This window comes from Spermophilus citellus (assembly GCF_964194105.1).
Source record: "Spermophilus citellus genome assembly, chromosome: 14".
NCBI lineage: Eukaryota > Metazoa > Chordata > Mammalia > Rodentia > Sciuridae > Spermophilus > Spermophilus citellus.
In genome coordinates this window covers 25,130,454-25,151,755 of record NC_138194.1, presented here as the reverse complement: position 1 = coordinate 25,151,755, position 21,302 = coordinate 25,130,454, and the positions used below count along the sequence as shown (strand labels likewise).

General features: G+C 36.4%; 1 protein-coding gene across 1 annotated transcript in view; it reads left to right on the top strand.

Annotated features, from left to right (window-relative positions):
• The window catches only part of PXDNL (peroxidasin like), a 489,071-nt gene extending 468,855 nt beyond the window's left edge, over positions 1-20,216 (top strand). The window contains exons 21-23 of the mRNA XM_081265922.1: positions 2,796-2,925; positions 15,749-15,862; positions 16,683-20,216. Coding sequence (XP_081122048.1) covers positions 2,796-2,925; positions 15,749-15,862; positions 16,683-16,814 — 376 coding nt within the window. The 3' untranslated portion in view covers positions 16,815-20,216. The remainder of the gene's footprint in view (positions 1-2,795; positions 2,926-15,748; positions 15,863-16,682) is intronic.
• Positions 20,217-21,302: the final 1,086 nt, after the last annotated feature.

Here is a 21,302-nt window from a genome sequence, read left to right as displayed (position 1 = left end):
TACATCCCCAACACTTTTTATTTTGATACAGGGTCTCACCAAGAGACTGGCCTTGAATTTTCAGTCCTTCTGCCTCAACCTCCCCAGTAGCTAGGATTACAGGTATTTGCCCCCACTTCATGCTTAGTCCTCACAAATTTTAAGTATTGCTTGTCTATTTATTTGTTAGTAGAAATTTGAGGTGTTTTAATATCTTTGTTAATGTGAATAAAGCTGCAATGGACCTGGGGGTACATTTTCTCTTCAAGATCCTAATTTCACTATTTTTGGAAAAATACCCAGAAGTGAGATTGCTAGAACATATAATAGTGCTATTTTTGAAAACTTTTTAGGAACCTCTGTACTGTTTTCCACACTGGCTACACTATTCTACATTGCCACCAACAGTGTATAATACTCACCAATAATAGTAATTATTATTTTTTTAATATTAGTATCCTAACAAGTATTAGGTGATAGATACATCATTGTGGTTCCAGAGGACATTATGCTAAGTGAAATAAACCAGTTTTTGCAGAAAGATACTACATGATTCCATTTTCATGAGGTGTTTAGAACAGTCCAATTCACAGAAATAGAGAGTAGAATGGTGATTTCTAGGGTTTCAGGGGAAGAGTAAATGGGGATAATTGCTCAATAGGCTTAAAAGTTCAATTATGCAAGACAAATAATTTCTAGAGATTTACTGCATAGCATAGAACTTACAGAAAAAAAAATATGGCATCGTGCTCTTAGAAATACATTAAAAGAGACTGGGATTGTAGCTCAGTGGTACAGCGCTTGCCTAGCACGTGTGAGGCACTGGGTTTGATCCTCAGCACCACATATAATAAAAGAAAAGCATCATGTCCATTCACAACTAAAAATTTTAAAAAATAAGATAAGCAGGAATACATTAAGAGGCTAGATCTCATGTTAAATTCTTTTTTGTTGTTGTTGGTTCTTTTTAGTTATATATGACAACAGAATCCATTTTGACATAATTATAAAGGCATGGAATATATGTTGTTCTACTTCTTCTTGTCCTTCCCTCTCCCCACCCCATGATTCCTTTCTGCTATTGTTCTTTTGGCCACTTACCCATAGTTTTTTTTTTTAATTAATTTCTTGTGGACGTATTCGATGATGAGATTCACTGTGGTACATTCATATACATACATAAGGTCTTAATCACAAAAGTGAAGGACAGAAATTAAAATGAAGATGTACAGAAGAACATACAGAGATTTCTGGAGATGATGGATAGTGACTTGATTCTAGTATTACAGTGTACACATCATTCAAATGTATACATTAAATATATAGAGTTTTAAATATTAATTATGCCTCAATAAATGTAAAAATGTAGTGCTATTGACCATAAGTACACTGTTGTTCTTATCAATCCTCTTGATACAGATATTTCTTGCTTGCTTACTGGCATATTCTTTTCCACGAGAATGTGAGAAACCTAATGGAAGCCCCTTATACTCTGCACCTACCTATCTTAGCATAATACGCACCCCACACTTAATCATACAATTGCAAATGCCATACAACATCTGGTCTTGCCCACATCAGCCACTCCATGTTCTCACATTTCATACTTTGAGTCTTGGCTAGGTCTTCATACATTCACCCAGACTTCTCTGTGATTAAGTTCCTTTTGATTAGACACTGAGGATTTACAGGAGAGAGCACTATACAAATAAATGTGTCCAGTAATTTTTATTAATATTATACATCTTATTAATATTATAGTTATTAGCACTTTACACTTGGGCACCTGCATTGATTTAAACAGCACTATAGTAGGAGCTAGTTTTGCGGCCACTATTGATTCATGGTGCCTGTAGTTCACAGTAGGGAACACAAGAGTTGTCTAAATACCAACTTGCTGCTGTTTGTAACTTCTCTTCTTTTTCAGTGTTTCCCTATTGTAACTTCCCTAACCAACGTTAAGATCTGTAAAATATCTCTGATTTAGAAATTGTTTTTACAAGCTCATAGGATGTATTTGCTTTGGCAAGACATTTTTCTCATTTAACGACACAAGACGTATTTCAAATAGAACAAAGTGAAATGATTTTGAAAGTCACAATGGCTTCTCAGGCATTAAGTTTTAAAAACTAGAAAATAGTTGAAAACTTGAGACACAGATATCACATCAACTAAATCAAAGCCATAAAAACTGATTGGGAACTTTCATTTCTATTTATCAAATAAGTTATTTGCCTGTGATTTTTGAGGATGTCAGTTAAGCTCTAAGAAACATTGTCAATTCACACAAAAACTTTTTTAATTTTTTAAAAATTATCAACAGTACTAAGCTATTTTGTGTCTGGTTTGATATCAGATTTTTGTCATAGTATCCTTATTCTTAATTTAGTTCTTGCCATGAATTTATAATAGAGCAAGGATCTTTCCCACCTGGGTACTGTATAATATGTAATATCTAATTTGTCACAGCTTTTTCAATGTGTAAATTGAAATGAACAATTCATTAGCAAAATACATACTTTGAGGTGTAAATAATATGTCAAATGTATACGAAATGCAACATGACATTCCCTTGATTTCATAAAAATCCCTATCATTTTCGATAAACTACACAAAGCAGATGTGATACTGGATTATCATTTTATATGCCATTTAATTTTAATTTCAAATTCCAGTCATACCTTTTTCTTTTATGATTATACAGAACACCAATCACACTGCTTTGTATATTCAAAATGTCAAAGGAACATTTGTTGATATTTAAAAATCTTCATGCGACTTTTATTTTTCAACATTTCATTTGTTTCTTAAAACAGGCAGCAAGACAGCTTTAACGTGGATGACGATGCCACAGTTGTGTTGCTTCTGGCCAAAACAAAGTTTTTCCAGGATTTCAGCAATTTTGCAGCAGAAATTCAGAAAACCATGACAGCTCTCAAAGAGCAGGTTTGTTTTCTCCGCCAAGTAACAAGTCCTTGTTGTGTGGATTGGAATAAGTAAACTTAAAAAAAAAAAAATCTGTCCAACATTTTCAAAGTCTTAATGCAATATCAAGATAATAACTATATAGATAAGGAGTCTTGTCATAGTCAGAGCTGCATCAGGGGGAGAAGAGGTAGGGGAAGCCCTCACCACCAAGACGCAGAATGCCTTATTCCACCTAATACCAATGTCTTCAATGCACATGAATTTGGGTGGTCAGGAGCCCTGTGTTGTGTTTCTGAATTCTTCACCAGCACATTTCTGAATAATTGAGTTTGGGTGCTCTCTTTATCTCTAGAAAATACATATAATTTTCAGTGGCACCACATGTTCTTTTCTTATCCTTTTTTTTTTTTTTTTTTTTTTTTTTTGATGGAGTCGAAGAAGCTTCTAAGGGATTACTGTTTTTTTTGGCTTTCCTTTTCTTAAAAGCTATTTTTAAATTTCCCATACTCCCCTGCAATTTTGCTTCTTTTTTCAGTTGTTCTGGCTCCTGCTTTGATTTTTCCCTACAGTTTGGAACGAATCAGTAGAGGGATTTGGCTAGTATTAGGAATGGCAATCAAGATGTTTGCATTTAGAAATGCAAGCTTGGTTTCTTTCAAGGCATGGTTCCAAGCTCTCTGTTCCTTAGACATCAACATCAATGTGAGGCATACACTTTTCCTCACACTATCAAAAACCTTGGAAGAGTACGCGGTGAGCCCAGGATTTGCTTTTTGCAAGTTCTGTTCTCACTAGTTGTCTTTTAATCATTCAGACCTACTGTCCTCATCTGAACTTTGAGGGCTATTGTGAGGATCAAATGAAATTACACAGCAGAAGTATCGTAACTGTTCTTTTCTGGAGATGTGTCATTGCCCACTGGGTATGCTCCACTGATAGGCTGGCACTACAGTGCCAGGTGGGCTGTACCACATTCCAAATTGGTGTGTGCACGTCAGTGTCCTTCCTCTGATTTCCATGCCCCATTATTGACACTTACCCAATGTGAACCTAAGCATAAATCTGAAGGAGGAGAGGCTTTGTTTCTAACAAGGCTAATATATAATATTGTGGAATGGATGGAGTGGCCTAGGGCTCTGCATTTAGAAACCCTATTTGCAGTGAGTGATTATGTCAGAGAAGAGAGAAGGTGAAATGGAAGGAAGAGTTCTTGGTGTTAGGCTAGAGAAGGTGAGCCTAGTCATTTCAAAATTAGTCTGTCCATCTTTAGCAAACTCTTTTTCAAAATTTTATTTTATGATTTGCAAACATAGGTAGACTCCATAAGCAACATTTCAGTCCAGTTTGGTCCACATATTGGTGGTGATAATTTTATCTTTCATACATGTACGGTAGTGACTGAAAGCATTGATACCCAAAGACTGCATTAGATGACCTTTCTCAGTTCCAATAACATTCTGAATTCATACATATCTCTAAATACATCAAAACTGAATGCTTTTACCCTTTAATACTCTGTCTCTTCCTTCCCATTGAAAATTTCTTAATAGTTGAGACTATTTCACTGGGGAATTTTCATTGATGCAAAGTTCACGTCCAGAAATAACCAATTTCTTTGTGTCAGAGTAAAGTTAGCTGTGGATCTGTCAGGAGTCCAAGGTGTGTGACAGGTTAGTCAAGTTTAGAAAAGGGAGTAAGAAGATGCTATGATCCCTAGTATGAGTCAGAGGATTACTTGAGTCCTGGCCAGGCAAAATAGATGGGAAGAGGTTACAGTGGTTCACGGTGCCTTGTGCACATTGAATGTCAGAGAGAAATTGTCCATCAGATTGGATATAAATGCGTAAGTAAACATGATATAACACCAGCAGTGAGGAACATTGACTGAAGCCAGAAATCAGCCCAGATCATCCAAAAGGAATTGGGAAAAATAAAGAGCTAAGAGTGGAAAGCAGAGATAAGCTGAGCTAATTTCCTGAGAGGCCCTCAGGTGTAACTACACTGGAGCAGCAAGTGCCCAGAGGTGGATGGGAACAATGAAGAGAGACTTTCTGGGGACAAAGGATCTTTTCAGATATAGCAAACTCTTAGGATTTTCAAATTTTGCATGTGCTGCTCATTTCTCATTTGCTGTATAAAGACATGAGTTGTAACAGCCCATGTTGAAAAACTGGTTGTGAAAGTGAGCGTGTCAGATGGAAAAGGGCATTTCTGAATGTGCAGATGTGCAACTCTGTAGTTTTTCTATGACTCATCGGAGTGGATGCGATAAGTCCTGTGAAGAATTGTCTTTAAACAAATCTTTGTTTTATAAAAAATAAGCACAGAAATAGGTTTTGATGCAAGAAGTCAGGGAATTCACAACAGCCAGAGGAAATAGCTGCTGGATTTGAAGGGCTCACTAGGAAGCCACAGCCACATCTCTGAAATCTTTGCTGGATCCTCAAGTTCAGTCCTTGTGTAGGCATCTGCTGACAAATGTGCTTCAGAATCATAATGGCTTTTCCTTCTGAACCTTATATGAATGTCTCTCGTTGGTAGATTCTAACCCAGAACCCCAGAACCATGGAGGGAAGGATTAGCAATGATCCACTGAAATCTGTGGGCACGGTGGGTGCTTATGAAGAAAGCTGACTATAGAAAAACCTCTTTCTAGGGAAGATTATGTGTTTCACTGTGACTTGGTGTTTGGTTGGGTATTGGGAAAGACAAAATGCTTGTTCTGATTGTCAGGTTCTTAAAATTTATTTTTAATTGACACCTAAAAGTCATACATATTGATGGGTTATAGTGATCATTAAATACATGTATACAATATATAATGATCAAATAAGTGTAATTAACATTTTTATCTCCTCATTTATCATTTCATTTTCCTCTCTTCTTATTCTTTTAAAGATAAATAATAATTTTAACCTATAATGATCACAATTATGCTATAGAACATATAGATGTTCCTTGATTTATCATGGGGTTACATCCCAATAAATTCATAAGAATTTCAAAATATCATAAATTGCAAATGTCCAACCTATCAAACTTCATAATTTACTGCAGAATATTGTTTCTTTCCTGTTAGAATGCTTGGGCTCACTGGGGAACTGCAGCTCCCTGCCCCTGCTCAGCCTCATGAAGGAGGAAGATATCATGCATAGCTAGGCCAGAAAACATCAGAATTTAAAACATGAAGTACAACTTTTGAATGAATATTGTTTGTACTCTATAGTAAAGTAAAAAAAAATGTAAGTTGAACCTGCATAAGTCAGGGGCCATTGATATATACTAATAGATAATGGAGAGAACTATGGAAATCATTAGGTTGACTACTAAAACTTATTAATCTAATTTAGATCCTTTTTTTAAATTATGAAAGGCCAATATTAATAATCAGTCCAAGAAAGAAAAGAATGAGACCTATCTCAGAAAATCCATCCCCATCACATTATTGAACATGTACATGAAGATGATATATGGATTACACTATGGTGATGATCTTAGAAAAACGAAAAATGGACACTTTTTGGAGATGTAATTGTTTAGTAGTATAAGCAGGATCTGGTTACTTATGTGCCATTGCAATTCCACCTTAAAACAAGGCTTCCACTCTAGCTGGGATTTTTAGGATGAACCTCCTGAGAGTTCTCCTGTACTGTGGACAGAGGACAATGAACTCTTCTTATACAGGGAGAGTCTTGAGGTTGGGGGAGCCTGAAAGAAGGTCTGGGACAATGAGAATAGTGAATGCACAGTTATTTTAGAAAGAAGAACCCACCAAGATTTGAAAGAGGCAGTTACCTGAGAATATTTTAAAAGACAAAAAGAGGGTATTTATGCTTGTGAGGTCATCCTGGGATTATCAGGACACTGTAGGAGGCAAAGACACAGGCAGGGAAAGATGTTTAGAAGCAGCTGTGCTAAATCAAACCCTAATGGTGGGCTGCTCCATGTTTCTTTCCTGTGCCTTCATTGGGCTGCATGTTGACTGTCAGAGAAGACAGTGTTAGAGGGCAATCAACAAAGACAATTAAGTTCTCCAAGTGCAGTGTACATGAGTTAGATATAAACACCCCAAAGAAACTTTGGGAATTAACAAATACATGGAAATTCAATGCAATGTTACTCATAATAAATCACAAGAGAAATGAGAATATTTTTTGAAGTGAGTGAAAACGAACCCCAAACACAGAAGACAGACGGATGGATTAGTTAATGCAGTGCTTATAGGGAAAAAAAAATTAAAGGAAAAATATCTCTAATCAATAATCTACTATTTTCCATCAAGAAACATAGAAAGAGTGACCAAAACTGAAAACAAACAGAAAGAAGTAAATATTACAGAGTGGATATTAATGAATTAGAAAACAGAAAGTATAAGAAAGTCAACAGAAACTAAAGCTTATTCTTTGAAAAGATTAACAAGAAAGTTGAGATACTTCAGCTAGACTGATCAAGAGAAAATTCAAATTACTGAAATCAGGAACAAAGAAAGGAACATCACTACTGACATAACAAAAAATGATTTTAACACTGTGAACAATTGTCTATGAACAAATGGAGATAACTTAGATAAAATGCATAAACTCCTATGAAGATGTGAACTACTAACTTGAATTTAAGAAGAAATAGAAAATATAAATAGACCTAAACAGCAGCTGATTGAATCAGTAAAACAACACAAGAGACAACCAAACAAAATTTCACAAAGAGAAACCTAGACTGAACCCAAATAGTTTCCTTGATGAATTCTTTCAGAAATTTGAACAAGTCTTAGCACCAAAAGTCTCCCCAACAATGAGAGAGATAAAGATACTTTGAACTTTTTCTATGGGGCTGAAATTATGCGATTACCCAGACCAAAGATATCAGAAGAAATCTACACACTTATATCTCTTATGAAAACTCCTTGGCAAAATACTAGTAAACTGAATTCAGTGATTTATATGAAGGGTTTTGAACCCTGACTAAGAGGAATTCATCCCAGGAATGCAATACACCTGAAAATCAATTAATTTAGCATACTATATTAAGAGAACAAAAGACAAAACACCTAGTAAATTTGGAAAAATCATTTGATAGAATTAAATATCCTTTTGATATAAAAATAAAGGTAGAATAGAAGGGAATTTTCTCAACTTGATAGAAGCTATCCGAAAAAACCTGATGTAACATCATACTTAATGATAAAATATTGAATGTTTTCCTTCTAAAATCAGGAACAAGACAGAGATGTCAATTCTTGTCACTTTTACTCAACAATGTATTGTAGGTTTTAGCCATAGCAATTGGGCAAGAAAATTAAATGAAAGGCATCAAAAATAAAAAGGAAGAAGTAAAATCATCTTGAGTTATAGGTGATATGATCTTGTATGTAGAAAATCCTAAAATGTACCATTTTATTTACCAATTTGAGTGTTATTATAATAGTTTATTTTACCTAAAAAACAAGTCTTTCATTATTGCAAGATACAAAGTTAATAAATAGAAGCTAATTATATTTTTTTGCACTTGGAATAAGCAACCTGGGGAAAAAAATTAACAGAGACATTCCACTTATAATAGCATCAAAGCTAGGAAAATATTCAAGAATCAAGCCAACAAAGAACTATAAATCTTTAATTATGCAACTCATAGAATGTAGTGGAAAGAAATTTAAAAAGACCTAAATAAATGAAAAAAAAAAAAAAACAGCCCATGTTCACTGATTGGAAGACTTACTATTGTTAAGATGTTAATAATCCCCAAGCACTCCCTAAGTGTGGAACGCCACAATTCATAGGTTAAAGTCCTAACTCCCAATACTACAGAATGTGGATGCATTTGAAGATAGGGCCATTAGAAAAGGTAACTAAGTGAAAAATGAGGCTGTTAGGGTGGGCCCTATTCCAAGTTGGCTGGCAGAGGGGATTAAAGACATAGGACAGATGCTCAAGATATGCCTACACAGAGGAAAATGTGATAAAATGCACCGTGTGAAGACATGCATGGTGAGAGGTGTGCTTTCACAAGCTGAGGAGAGGCTTCAGAGGAAAGTGACCTGCCTGAACCTTGATCTTGGACTTCTAGACTCTGGAACTTTGAGAAAACAAATTACTGTTGTTTGAACAACCAGCTCTGTAATATCAGTTTACATCAGTCCTAGAAAATTAACACACCATTTTTTTGCAGAAATGGAAAAATGAATCCAAAGTTCTTATGCGATTACAAGGGACCCCAAAGAGCAAAATTGTTTATGTCTTAAAGGTCTTAGATTTTCTGCCAGTTTCTTCTTCTTTTGTTTTCTTTTTGCATTTCAGTTTGGGAAGTTATTGTTGTTGTATTTTCATGTTAAATGATTCTTTCCTTGACCATCATGGATATGATGGTTAATTTTACATGTCAACCTGACTGAGACATGAGATAGTCAGATATCTGATTGAACATTGTTTTTGGGTGTGTTTGTGGGGGTGTTGCTGGAAGAGATTAGCATGTTAATAACCAAGTAAAGCAGACGGGCCTCCCGATATGGGTGAGCACTAACAAATCTCTTGAGTGTGCAAATAAAGTAAAAACATGCAGAAAAGAAGGATTTAGAAGATTTCTGCAGACTGTTTGAACTGGTGCATGGATCATCTCCTGGTTCTGGTTCTCAGGCTTCAGACATGGTCTGGAATCTGCACAATTGTCTGTGTGGCTCTTAGGACTTCAAGTCAGATCACTGGCTTTTCTGGATCTCCAACTAATGGGACTTTTCAGTTTTCATAATTGTGGCAGCCAATACCTTATGATAAATCTTTATTATAAAATTGATATGATATGGAACATATCCTATTGGTTTTCTTTCTCTAGAACATCCTGACTTAACATCAAGTCTACCACTGGAGTCGTCAAAGGCATCCTTTATTTTGGTTATGGTGTTTTATTATTTCTGGGATTGTCTTTTTATCATTTCTTAGCCATTCCATCTATGTCCTTATCTGACCAATCTTTTTCTGCATGTTCTCTATTTTTCCCATTTTGGTCCTGAGCATGTTAGTCATAGTAAATCCTGAATGATAATTCTAACATCTGGGTTATGTCTGAGTTTGCTTCTGATATTCACTTTAAGTCATAAAATGTCTTTTATTTTCTTTTGAATCATGCCTTGTAAATTTGGTTTAAAGCCAAGCATGACGTCTTGAGTGACGGAACTGCAGTAAATAGACCTTAGCTTTAGGTTTTTATATCAAATACACGACATGCTGTTCTATGTTTAGTGTTTCATGTAGCTTTAGGTGTCATAATTTCTCTAGCATCCTTATTTTTCTTTCTTCTGTTGACTTTGGCCTCCTTAAGTATCCTCTTGCTCATAGCTAGTCTGTGGCTTTCAACTGTCTCTGCTGTAACACATGGTTATCATAGCTGGGTGTCCTGGCTAGGTGTGGGGGCAGGGGAGTACTATTTTGTCTTCTGGCTAAATCTTGGTTTCTTAATGGACCTGTTTGGGGGGCTGTCACCTTCACAAGTGTTTCTCCAATGCTGTGACTTTCCCCCCTGAAAGCATGGTCCCTGTCTGGGCCATTCCTAATCAATTTCATGGAAAAATTGACCTTTAGTTTCTCTATTCACCATATGAGCCAGGAAGCCCGAGGATGAATGAAGTGAGTAAGAATTCCCTTCTCTTAGTTTGGACAAGGTGTTAGATCTCTGCCCTGGCAAATCCTTCCTCTTGGCATATAGGTATTTCTTCTTTTTTTTTTATTGGCTGCTCAAAACATTACAATGATCTTGACATATCATATATCATACTTTTGATTCAAATGGGGTATGAATTCTTATTTTTACCACATGTACAAATTGCAGGATCACGTTGGTTATACTTCCACATTTATACAAACTGCCATACTAGTGTCTGTTGTATTCTGCTGCCTTTCCTATTCCCTTCTTATCCCCCTCCCCTCCCCTCCCATCATCTCTCTCTACCCCATCTACTGTAACTCATTTCTCTCTCTTTTTTCCCCCTTTCCCCTCACATCCTCTTATAGGTAATTTTGTATAACAATGAGTTTCTTACAGAAAAGTCTCTGAGTGAGTTTCACAAAGGAAGTTCCTTACCCTCCCCAAGCCAGGGCAACGGAAGGACATTTGTTAGATCCTTTCAATACAACCTCATGAAGTTCCTTTTAATAAAGCCTGTGAATGTGTGGGGCCCCATAAGACAGTAACTTCCAGCATTTTGTCTGGTTCACATGGGTTCTCACTCAGTCTTGAGCAATTTGGCAAAATTACCATTAAGTTTGTTTTACATTCTCCACAGATAGAGAACAAATAGATTGATTTATTGTTTACTTGCTTATTATATCACACCAGCTCACTAGGGTGAATATAGAGACTGGCAGCCACAGGCACTGTCGAGTCCATTCTGCAGTGTGGTCCCACAGGCTCAAAACCCAGAAGAATCAGTGCTGCAGATTGGAAGGTTGTCTTCTGGAGAATTCCCTCCTGCTTAGGAAGGCCAAACATTGGCTCCACTCAGGCCTCCAACTCATTGGGTAAGGCCCACTGACATTGCAAAGGGCAGTCTGCTTTACCCAAAGTTCACCAATTTAAATGCTAATGTCATCCACAAACATTTTCTCCACGTCAACACAGACATAAAGCTGTCAGTGTTCCTATCAGATTGTGGCTTCAATACTCATCAGTCTAGTCAGTAAGCAGAATGTGGTTGCCATGTCTCTCTGTTTTTAAACTTCTTTTTTTAATATTTATTTTTTAGTTTTAGGTGGACACATATCTTTATGTGGTGCTGAGGATTGAACCCAGTGCCTCAGGCATGCTAGGCGATCACTCTACCACTGAGCCACAATCCCAGCCCTGCCATATCTCTTTTAATTTACCTGTCTTCTAAATTTCAGAGGGTCCTTTACCCTCTGATCCTAGTTCTCCAAGAAAAGTCACTGATTTTCAGTTTTTCCAATTTTTATTGTAAGGATGAGAATGATGCCTCAACCTCCTTGGTTTATTTTTGACTCATTGTTATAGTTTAGATATTAGGATTTCCCCAAAAGCTCATGTGTGAGACAATGTAAGAAAGATTAAAGGTGGAATAGTGGTTATGAGAGCCTTAATCTAATCAGTGCATTAATCCACTGACTGGGATTAACTGGGTAGTAACTGTAGGCAGGTAGAGTGTGGCTGGAGGCGATGGGTCATTGGAGGTGTGCCTTTCGGGTATATATTTTGTCTTTATTGAGTAGAACTCTTTCTCTGCTTCTTGGTGGCCATGTCTTGAGCCACTGTCCTCCTCCCACACTCTTCCTTACCTCAGGCACAGAGCTATTGATGGACTGAGACCTCTGAAACTGTGAGACCCAAATAAACTTTTCCTCCACTAATTGTTCTTGTCAGTCTCTTGGTTATAGCAGTAAAAAAGCGGAATAAAACACTCATCATATTTCTGAACACAGACAGATTTCTTCACTGTTTTATAACAAAGAGATCAGGAACAATGTCCAACCACGGCCTTGCATCTTGTAGGTGTGGGCCTGCAAATTTACAGACTGTGTTCTCTTGTGAAACATCTGGAGACAGATCTTTTGTGCTCTGAATAAGCATATTGGGCTTTCAAAACTTGAGCCTTAGAGAGAGTGCTTTTGACTTTACAATTCAAGTTTATACACTAAGGATGCTTCTGTCCTTTCCATCCATCCCTTTGAATTTTCCGTACAAAAGGTTTTCAGCAACATGAGTGGATCAATGAGAAAATCACAACTTTTTCATATCCACGTTCATGCAACTATAGACAGATGCTTAAATGATTTCATCTAGAATATCAATGAAGAAAATAGCCTAGTAATTCTTGTTGTTTTGATTCGATTTCTGCTTTTATTATTGTTTCATCTGGCAGCCTAGCCTAGATTAAACCATGAATTAGATAGGCCTGTGAAGCTATGCAGCAGTAATAACTCTGAATCTTAGTGATTCGTATCAAGAAGGATTTATTTCTCAATCAAGTTTTATGCTTTTGGGAGTTTGTGTCTGTCCCCCACAGATTTTTTTGATTCCTTACACTGAAAAACTATCCTCATCTGGTGTATGGTTTGCTTGCAGCAGAAGGAAATCAGCAATGCTGGGCCAGGTGGTCAGAACCTCTCCAGTTACGACTTACATTAGTTCTGCTCACATGCTCGTGGCCAGGGGGAGTCAAAAAGCCAAGTCTGATGACATCAAGAGAGAATTACACTTTTCCAGGGAGGGTGACCAGGAGGGGCCCACAGGGATAGGCCCACTAGACAAGGCCACTGAATGTTATTGGAAAAACACTGCAGTCTAGCGCAATCTACTTCCAGGGTGGGAAACTTTGGTGACAAAATTAAGTGGACCTCAGGAACAAATGACCACTTAATAGAACTGACCAAAATTCTGTCAAATATATTAGTATTTCTGTACATGTGATTTGCACAAACTGTAATTCAGGATTTTTTTTTCATATCTTCATACATGTTGACGCCAATTCGTGTCTTCATACCTGTACTTTGGATAATGATGTCCATCACATTCCACCATCATTTCTAACCCCATGCCCCCTCCCTTCTCTTCCCACCCCTCTGCCCTATCTAGAGTTCTTCTGTTCCTCCCATGCTCCCCCTCCCTACACCACTATGAATCAGGCTCCTTATTGTCAGAGAAAACATTCGGCATTTGGTTTTTAGGGATTGGCTAACTTCACTTAGCATTATTTCCTCCAACTCCATCCATTTACCTGAAAATGCCATGATTTTATTCTCTTTTATTGTGGAGTAAAATTCCATTGTGTATATGTGCCACATTTTTTTTAACCATTCATCTGTTGAAGGGCACCTAGGTTGGCTCCACAGTTTAGCTATTGTGGATTGTGCTGCTGTAAACATTGATGTGACTGTGTCCCTGTAGTATGCTGATTTTAAGTCCTTTGGCTAACGACTGAGGAGTGGGGTAGCTGGGTCAAAGGGTGATTTCATTCCTAATTTTCCAAGGAATCTCCATACTGCTTTCCATATTGGCTGCACTAATTTGCAGTGTAATTTGGGATTTTTAGATGTACATCAATGGACAAATAGATATAGAAAATGCTCTTTTATACACAATGGAGTTTTATTCAGCCATAAAGAAAAATAAAATTATGTTATTTGTGGAAAAAATGGATGGAACTGGAGAACATTACGTTAAGTAAAATAAACCAGACCCAGAAACTCAAAAGTCGTGTGTTTTTCCTCCAAATATAGTCATGCCCTGATGTACTGGGGGTTATGACTTCATTACATAAATTTTGTGAGGAACTCAATTTAACCCATGACAATGCAGCTACAGTGCTTTGACAAGTCACTCAATATTCTTGGACTTGGTCTCTTTTAGTTTTGAAAATCATATCATTTCCATTGTTCCTAAAAACCTTGTTTAACTAAACATCTTTAATTTCTTCATACGTTATTACTCTTTTGCAATTTATTCTCTAGAATAATATCCTGTTGAATGTCACCATTATTTATGCACCCAATGAAAACTGGATCTTTGGAGCCATTGTGGATTCTTCCATTTTCCTCTACCCCTTATCCAGCCAAGCACCTTCTCCTTCTTCTCTGGAGCATATTGGTCTTCTTGCCCTTTCCTCTGTTTTCAGTCACAAATCCCACCAGTTGATCCTCTGTATAGCCATAGTAGTGAATATGGTGGGGTTATTTCCTTCTCAGTTGGTAGTCAGTTAACTTACGTCAGTTTTAGGACCTGTGTACTCCTCAAGTCTCAGTTCTCACCAAAATTTGCTTGTATTCCCCCAGCCTCCATCAGTTTTCATTCCTGAAAATACTGACCTGCTTGTGGTCTTGGTGGTTGGACACATAATTTTTCCATTTGGCTTTTCTCTGAAATATTTGTTCTGTAATATTTGTCAGTTTTTTGCAGCTGACATAGTTTTTCTCATGGAAGGCATATTGTAATATCTGCTCAGGCACTGTAACAAAATACCATGGGCTAAGTGGTGTAAAAAACAGTAATTGATTTCCTTGTATTTCTGGAGTCTGGAAATTCAAAGTCATGGTGCTGACTGATGTTCACCTTCTTACTGCTCACTGATGTTCACCTTCTTACTGCATCTCCACGTGGTCTTTCTTCTATGCAAACTCCTAATGTCTTTTTCTTGTTTTATAAGAACACTGGTAAAACTGAATTAAAGCCCCACCCTTACAACTAATTCAACCTTAATTATATCATGATAGGCCCCGTCTCTGAATAGTCATTGCAGGTTTAGGATTTCACCCGTGAATTTGGAGGTAACTCTTTAGTTCATATACAGGGTCTCCTCTACCTTCCTGGGGTGGGCTTCCCCAAACCCATACAAACCCTCATTATCTAACTGGCTTTTAGCTATTGTGTTGCTATTTCTACCAAATCATAAGCACCTTAAGAGCCTGAGTTTCTTGCTTTCATCCTTAAAACTTAGTGCACATTTATTAAATGAATGTAATACAGAACAGCTTGGTAACAAGGAAGAAATAAAATATTGATTTGTTGAATTGTTGTTTCTACTGATATTTTTCTAAATATGTAACTTCACTTATTTGATCTGAAATCCCTTTCTTTTTTTAAAAAATGTACTTCTTCAAATCCTAGATCCGTGTTCAACATTCTTCCATGCATAGGAAACTGTTTATTAGTTTAGCTGCTGGATGATTCAAATGTATTAAGTTCTGGGGGAAAATGTGAAAGAGAAATAATGTGGGCTTTGAAGTTTCCTCTGCTTTCTAGGAGTGTGCTTTACAGAGTGGAGCATTTCATCGAGCCATGTTATTTATCAGCTTTGTTGCTTCTACTTGAATTCCCACTTTCCTCTCCTCTCCTCCTCTTTCAGATAAACAAGCTGGAGGCACGCCTAAAGCAGGGGGGATGCAGGGATGATAAAGGGACACACAGGAGAGACCGGGAGCGCTGGATGAAAGAAGACTGCATTAACTGTACCTGTGAGGTATGTGCTGCCAGAGGTCTTTCTATCATTTTCCTGCATTACTACTTCTTGCCAACCAATTGAAATACACCTGAAAAATTCAAAAACAGGAAAAAAATTTTTTTTGTGAGTAATTCAGGAATTTAAAAGAAAAAAAAAATTGTACAGTACAGGGGATTGAGGCCAGGGCCATGAAAATGCTACATAAGCATTCTACCACTGAGTTATGTTCTCAGACTGTTTAAGGCGTATTTTTAGGATCAAGAGACTGGTGTAGGATTTTTGAGACTTCTGGTTATTTATATAAATGTGGCTATGATCTAATGAAGTGATTGCCAGACAGCATGAAGACCTTTCACATCTTCACTGACAGATGAGGGAGCAGGATGTAGGCAAGTGTAAGTCACTCATCCAAGGTCACACAAGTCAACTGAAGCAGAAGGGGATTTCGAGTCATCTCGTTATCTCAACTCAGATCACCACAAACACTGCCTGAAAGAGCTTAGTAGATAATGAGTTCCTATAACAATATAAAAATGATTTATCATAGTATCCACCATTTTTAATGCCCTAAATTTTTTATTTAGATTGCTTTCTGAATAGAACTAATTCCCACCAGCCCTCTGGAAATGCATGAACTTCCTTATGCATATCATGCTGTATAATACCAGAAGTCATGCATTATAGGGTTGTATTTCAGGCCTGGCTTTTCATGCTGCAAATGTGCAGAAAGAAAAAATGAATAGGATACATGTGCAAATATTAGCTCAGACCCTGGGCACTTTTTATCATATTGAGATATTCAGTATTTCATTTCATACTTTTTTTTTTAACTTTTCAGAGTGGCCAAGTCACGTGCATGGTGAAGAATTGTCCCTTGGCTCCATGTCTCAGTCCTGAATTGGTGAAAGGAAGCTGTTGTCCCATGTGCAGAGACCAAGGAATGCTAGCTGATACCTCCAAGAAACACTAGCCAATATCTGCTCTTGAACCCTGAACAGAGAATTTCTCAGGGAGAGACACTTAGGAGTTCAACTTCCTTGATACGGAAACCACTGATTTAAGAACAAGCTAGTTCATTTAAACCTTAAACAAATTGAACGTCTTTTATCTTTTCATTTTCTAATGAGCTTTGGAATAATGCAAACCTAAAATGGGTATAAAGGGCATAGGGATGATTTCATCTTAAGGAAATTTTTTGATTGTAAGCCATAGGTTTTAAATATAAGGTAGAAAATAAAAGAATATCCTATAATAATTTTTTTAAAAAATATGAGTACTATGGAAAGTACCCATCAAAATTCAGAGGTTTCATCATCTGAAGGAATTTTGGGAGAATGAGTTTTGCATGTGGAAAAAAAGAGCTATGAAAAATCTGTGACAATGTTGTGATGCTCTTCTCCCCACCCAGCTCTTTTCTTAGATCTATATCCTTGGCAGTTGGCAGATTTTGCTGGGGAGGTGCTTGTCTTAACTTTCATTAGTTTCTAACTTCTGAGACATTAGGGAAAAGTCAGTGAAAGAATATCATTATTTTAGGGAGCTTGTCAGTTTTGCATGTGGCTGGAAAATGCAAACTCTATGAGAGAGTGACTTCAAAGCAAAATTTCTCAGTATCTGCCTTTCTCTTACTTGTCATTATTACAAGTCATGAGGTGTCAACATTGAAATATAGCCAAGATTGAAATTCAGGCACAATATGAATTTACTATCAGAAAAATTGAAAAGTGTTCTTGACTTTTACAAAAGGTGTTCCTATGGAATTCTCCTGATTTTGGTGCTTTTACAGCATTTCATACAAAACCCCATAGTATTCAGTAAATTATGTGATTTTCATTTACTATTAGAATGAAAATATGACATAAAATGTGATGTGCACCCATATGTGGGAGTTGGATGCAATTGTGGGTAAATAGCTTTAAATGAAACTTTGTGCCAAAACTTCATGTAGTGTCCTGCCAAGACAGGATCTCAGGGAGATAGCTTTACTGATTTCCAATCACAAAAGAAACTTTTTAAAACAGGCATAATTTCCAAAATTTAGAGTTATTATGCAACCTTCTACATTAGTTTTAGACTAGATATTCTTGTGGTTTTAGTATCATGAGTGTAGGAAGATGTTTTGGAGTTTGATAAAAATGAGTATTAAAACTTAAACACATGTACTATCTTTTGCTTTCACATATATATGTATTGGTGCTTGGGATTAAATCCAGGGCTTCACACATGCTAAGCACATGTTTTACCACTGAACTACACCCACAGCTTTATATTTAATGTGTCATTTTTAAAATTCATATTGCACATGATAAAATTTTCAAATGTTTCCCAAGTTTATATCTATCTCTGCCCTCCATTTCTACAGTTCAAATATGATTACTCTTTTCAGTTTCAGGGTATGTGTATCTGTGTTGTGCATGTGCATGTTTCCATGTATATATTCTATGAAATACAAGCATTGACAAGTGTTTCTTCCTTAGTAATTTTATTTGTTATAAGTAAATTTAAAACATTGGAGACCCAAGTGAATTTGTTAACATTTTAATATATGACATTATGCTACAACATCTACTTGAGATAACATTTATTGTTTCTTATATGTGATGATACTCTTCTGATCTGGGACAAAAGGATTTAATAGACTTGATAATCCTCTACTTTCACAGGAAGGTGTATATAAAGAATACAAAGTATTCCAGTATCACTGTTTTTTAGATTTCTTCTAATTTAGAAAAAGAAAAGATTTTAGCCAGGCTGTGTGATTGCATGAAAGGGTTCAAAACTGTCTCCTCTTCAGGAGGACTTTAATTACTTTCCTAGGCCCCCTGCACACAAATGACCACAGCAGGACATGAATTTGAAGGGGTATACACTACTTTTATTTGGAATTGGTAGTTGAAAATAGAGCACTTATCTCACAAATAATCTTTAACACTCAGGACAAATAACAGTATACAATAAAAATGAGTGATTCTATTGATTTTTTTGTTTTCTAGAACTGCATTTATGGGTGAGGGCAAAGGTAGGGAAAATGGGTTTTCTAGTAAAGATTTTTTTAAACCATTTTTAAAAGTTAAGTTTAACAGTATAGTTAGTGTCTACTCACTGAACTGTACTTACTACAACTAACCCAGGACCAATGTCATGTGTATGCATTCTAAGCTTCTGTTTCAAATAAAATATAGTTCATTAGTAGGTCAAATCAAGTTCAAGGACAGCTCATATAGAAATCCTTTCTACCATGTTCAGAGAAATATGCAATATTAAAAGCCACATTTAGTTGAATGTCCTCAAAAGTTATTGGCATGGTAGAGTTTATGAAAAATAACATAAATCTGTTTTATGAATATACAAAGTGAGAGATGATATAAAGACAAATGATTCTAAAAGCTGTATTTTAAATGTAACATTGTAACTCTACTTTTAGTCCTTGTGTGAGATAATTTGATGACTTTTGATATAAGCACCAGAAATGAGTCAATATTTAAATCTTCATTTCAAGTATAAAATAGGAAAAAAGGTATGTAATGTTTCTCAACATTATGAGGCACATATCCTTTTCTATTAATAAACTTTGTAAAAGAATGAGACAGGGTTTCGATAAGTTGCCCAGGTTGGCTTTGAACTTGTAATATTCCTGCCTCAGTCTCCCAAATTACTGAGATTACAGGTGTATACCTCCATGCCCAGCTAACTTAAAAAAAAATTAATTACACTTTTATTCTCGAGTGGGAAATGTACTGTCAACTACTCATTCATTTTTTTACCTGGCTACCCATCAGTCATATTTTGGTTAAAGGAGTCTTGAAAAAGCTTAATTCTACGTGCATGAATATATCTGATATGTTGAGAATAAATGAAGTTTTCTCAAGGAAGAATCTACCGGGATCTTTGTCTACCAAGAATGTATTTAGTGACCTCCGGAGGAGGGGGCATGTGGTGTGGTGTAGAGCCCAGACCTCAGTCTCAAGATTTTAGGATGTTGTTTCTAGAACTAAGAGGAGCTAGAATAAAAATGTTTTTCTTATTGAGAATTACTAGTGAATTTTTAATTTGTAGAAATTCTAGTTGTGTTCCGATTTTAGAAAAATGACATCAGGATCCAACAATTCAAGTCAAGGCCACATAAGCTGAGACAGCTTACTGGAATGAAGCAGTTAACACCATTTGGGGGGAAAATAGACTAAATTGAATTAGAAGAAAACTTGGGTTTTTAGAGACTTAGAATCTTCCAAAAGTTATAAAAATCAGGTGTCCCTTTTAAAAAGCATATATAAGAGAAATAGCATGATTTTCTGTCAAAGCAGAGGAGTACATGATCGACTTGGGAATCTCGGACTTGAGCAAGTGAGTAGGTTTCAGTTTGCTCACAAAGGAAAGAAAAACAGTTTATAAAGAGAAAGCATCCAAGCTGGATGAACAGGTGTCTAAGAGGAGAAGAGTTTAGAGCCAGAATTGACAGGACAGGCCTGGGATCCACACAGCTATAGAATGATGAACCTGGAGATCCCAGGAATGAACCCAGCAATAGGAAGAAGACAGGGTCACACTGGCTCCTGTTAAAACAAAGCCCAGACTGTGGAAGTGCCAGGAGCCTTCAGGAGCTGTTCCATGTCTCAACTGCTTCAAATTGCTAACAACATGGAGAACTGACAGAACCACAATTCTGCTCTTCATATTTCTAGAAATGCTCAATAAGGATGACAAAAGCATGCAATGTGTAATTGAACACAAGAGGAATGTGTGCCAATAGAATAAACAGTGAGCCAGGGACAAAATTAAGTCATATGCAGGGTTTAGCAGGTAGGGGATAGTGAATTTATAAAGGGTCATTAAACAAACAAAAAAACCCCACAAACTAAGTTACTTCAATAGGATGTCCTTCCCCATAAAAGAGGCCTAGAAACTATGATCTGAGCCCAGAGATGCTGCAAGAAAGTTCTTTATTTAGAACTATTCATGGGAGCAAATCTCTCATAACATGAGGAGGTGTGTAGTCCAAACTGACACTAGCAATGAGATGAGTGAATCTGCAGCCAAAAAACTAATAAAAATAGTTTCTTATACCAATAAAGAAATCAAAAGCCACATGAAGATACAGGTAATCCTACGGGTTAGTCAAGGATCACAACAAATAAGATTATTAGCATTCCATTCCTAAGAATTTGAGATAACAGAATATTATAAAAGAAACTACCATATTCAAACTTTAAAGTTTTAAAGAGATAAGAGGAGGGAGGGAGCCAGAGTAAAGCAGTCTACAACAAATTTAAAAGAGGTGGGAAAAAAAAGGAACATCTAAAAAAGAAAATTACAACCAATAATGTGTAAGTTGATTCAGGCAGAAGATTTAAATAACATTAAAGAGAATTTTAAAAATGTAATATAGATGTATGAAATATGCAGAATATAAAGTGGTACCACAAAGAAAGAAGATGCTATTACAGTAAAATAATAAATT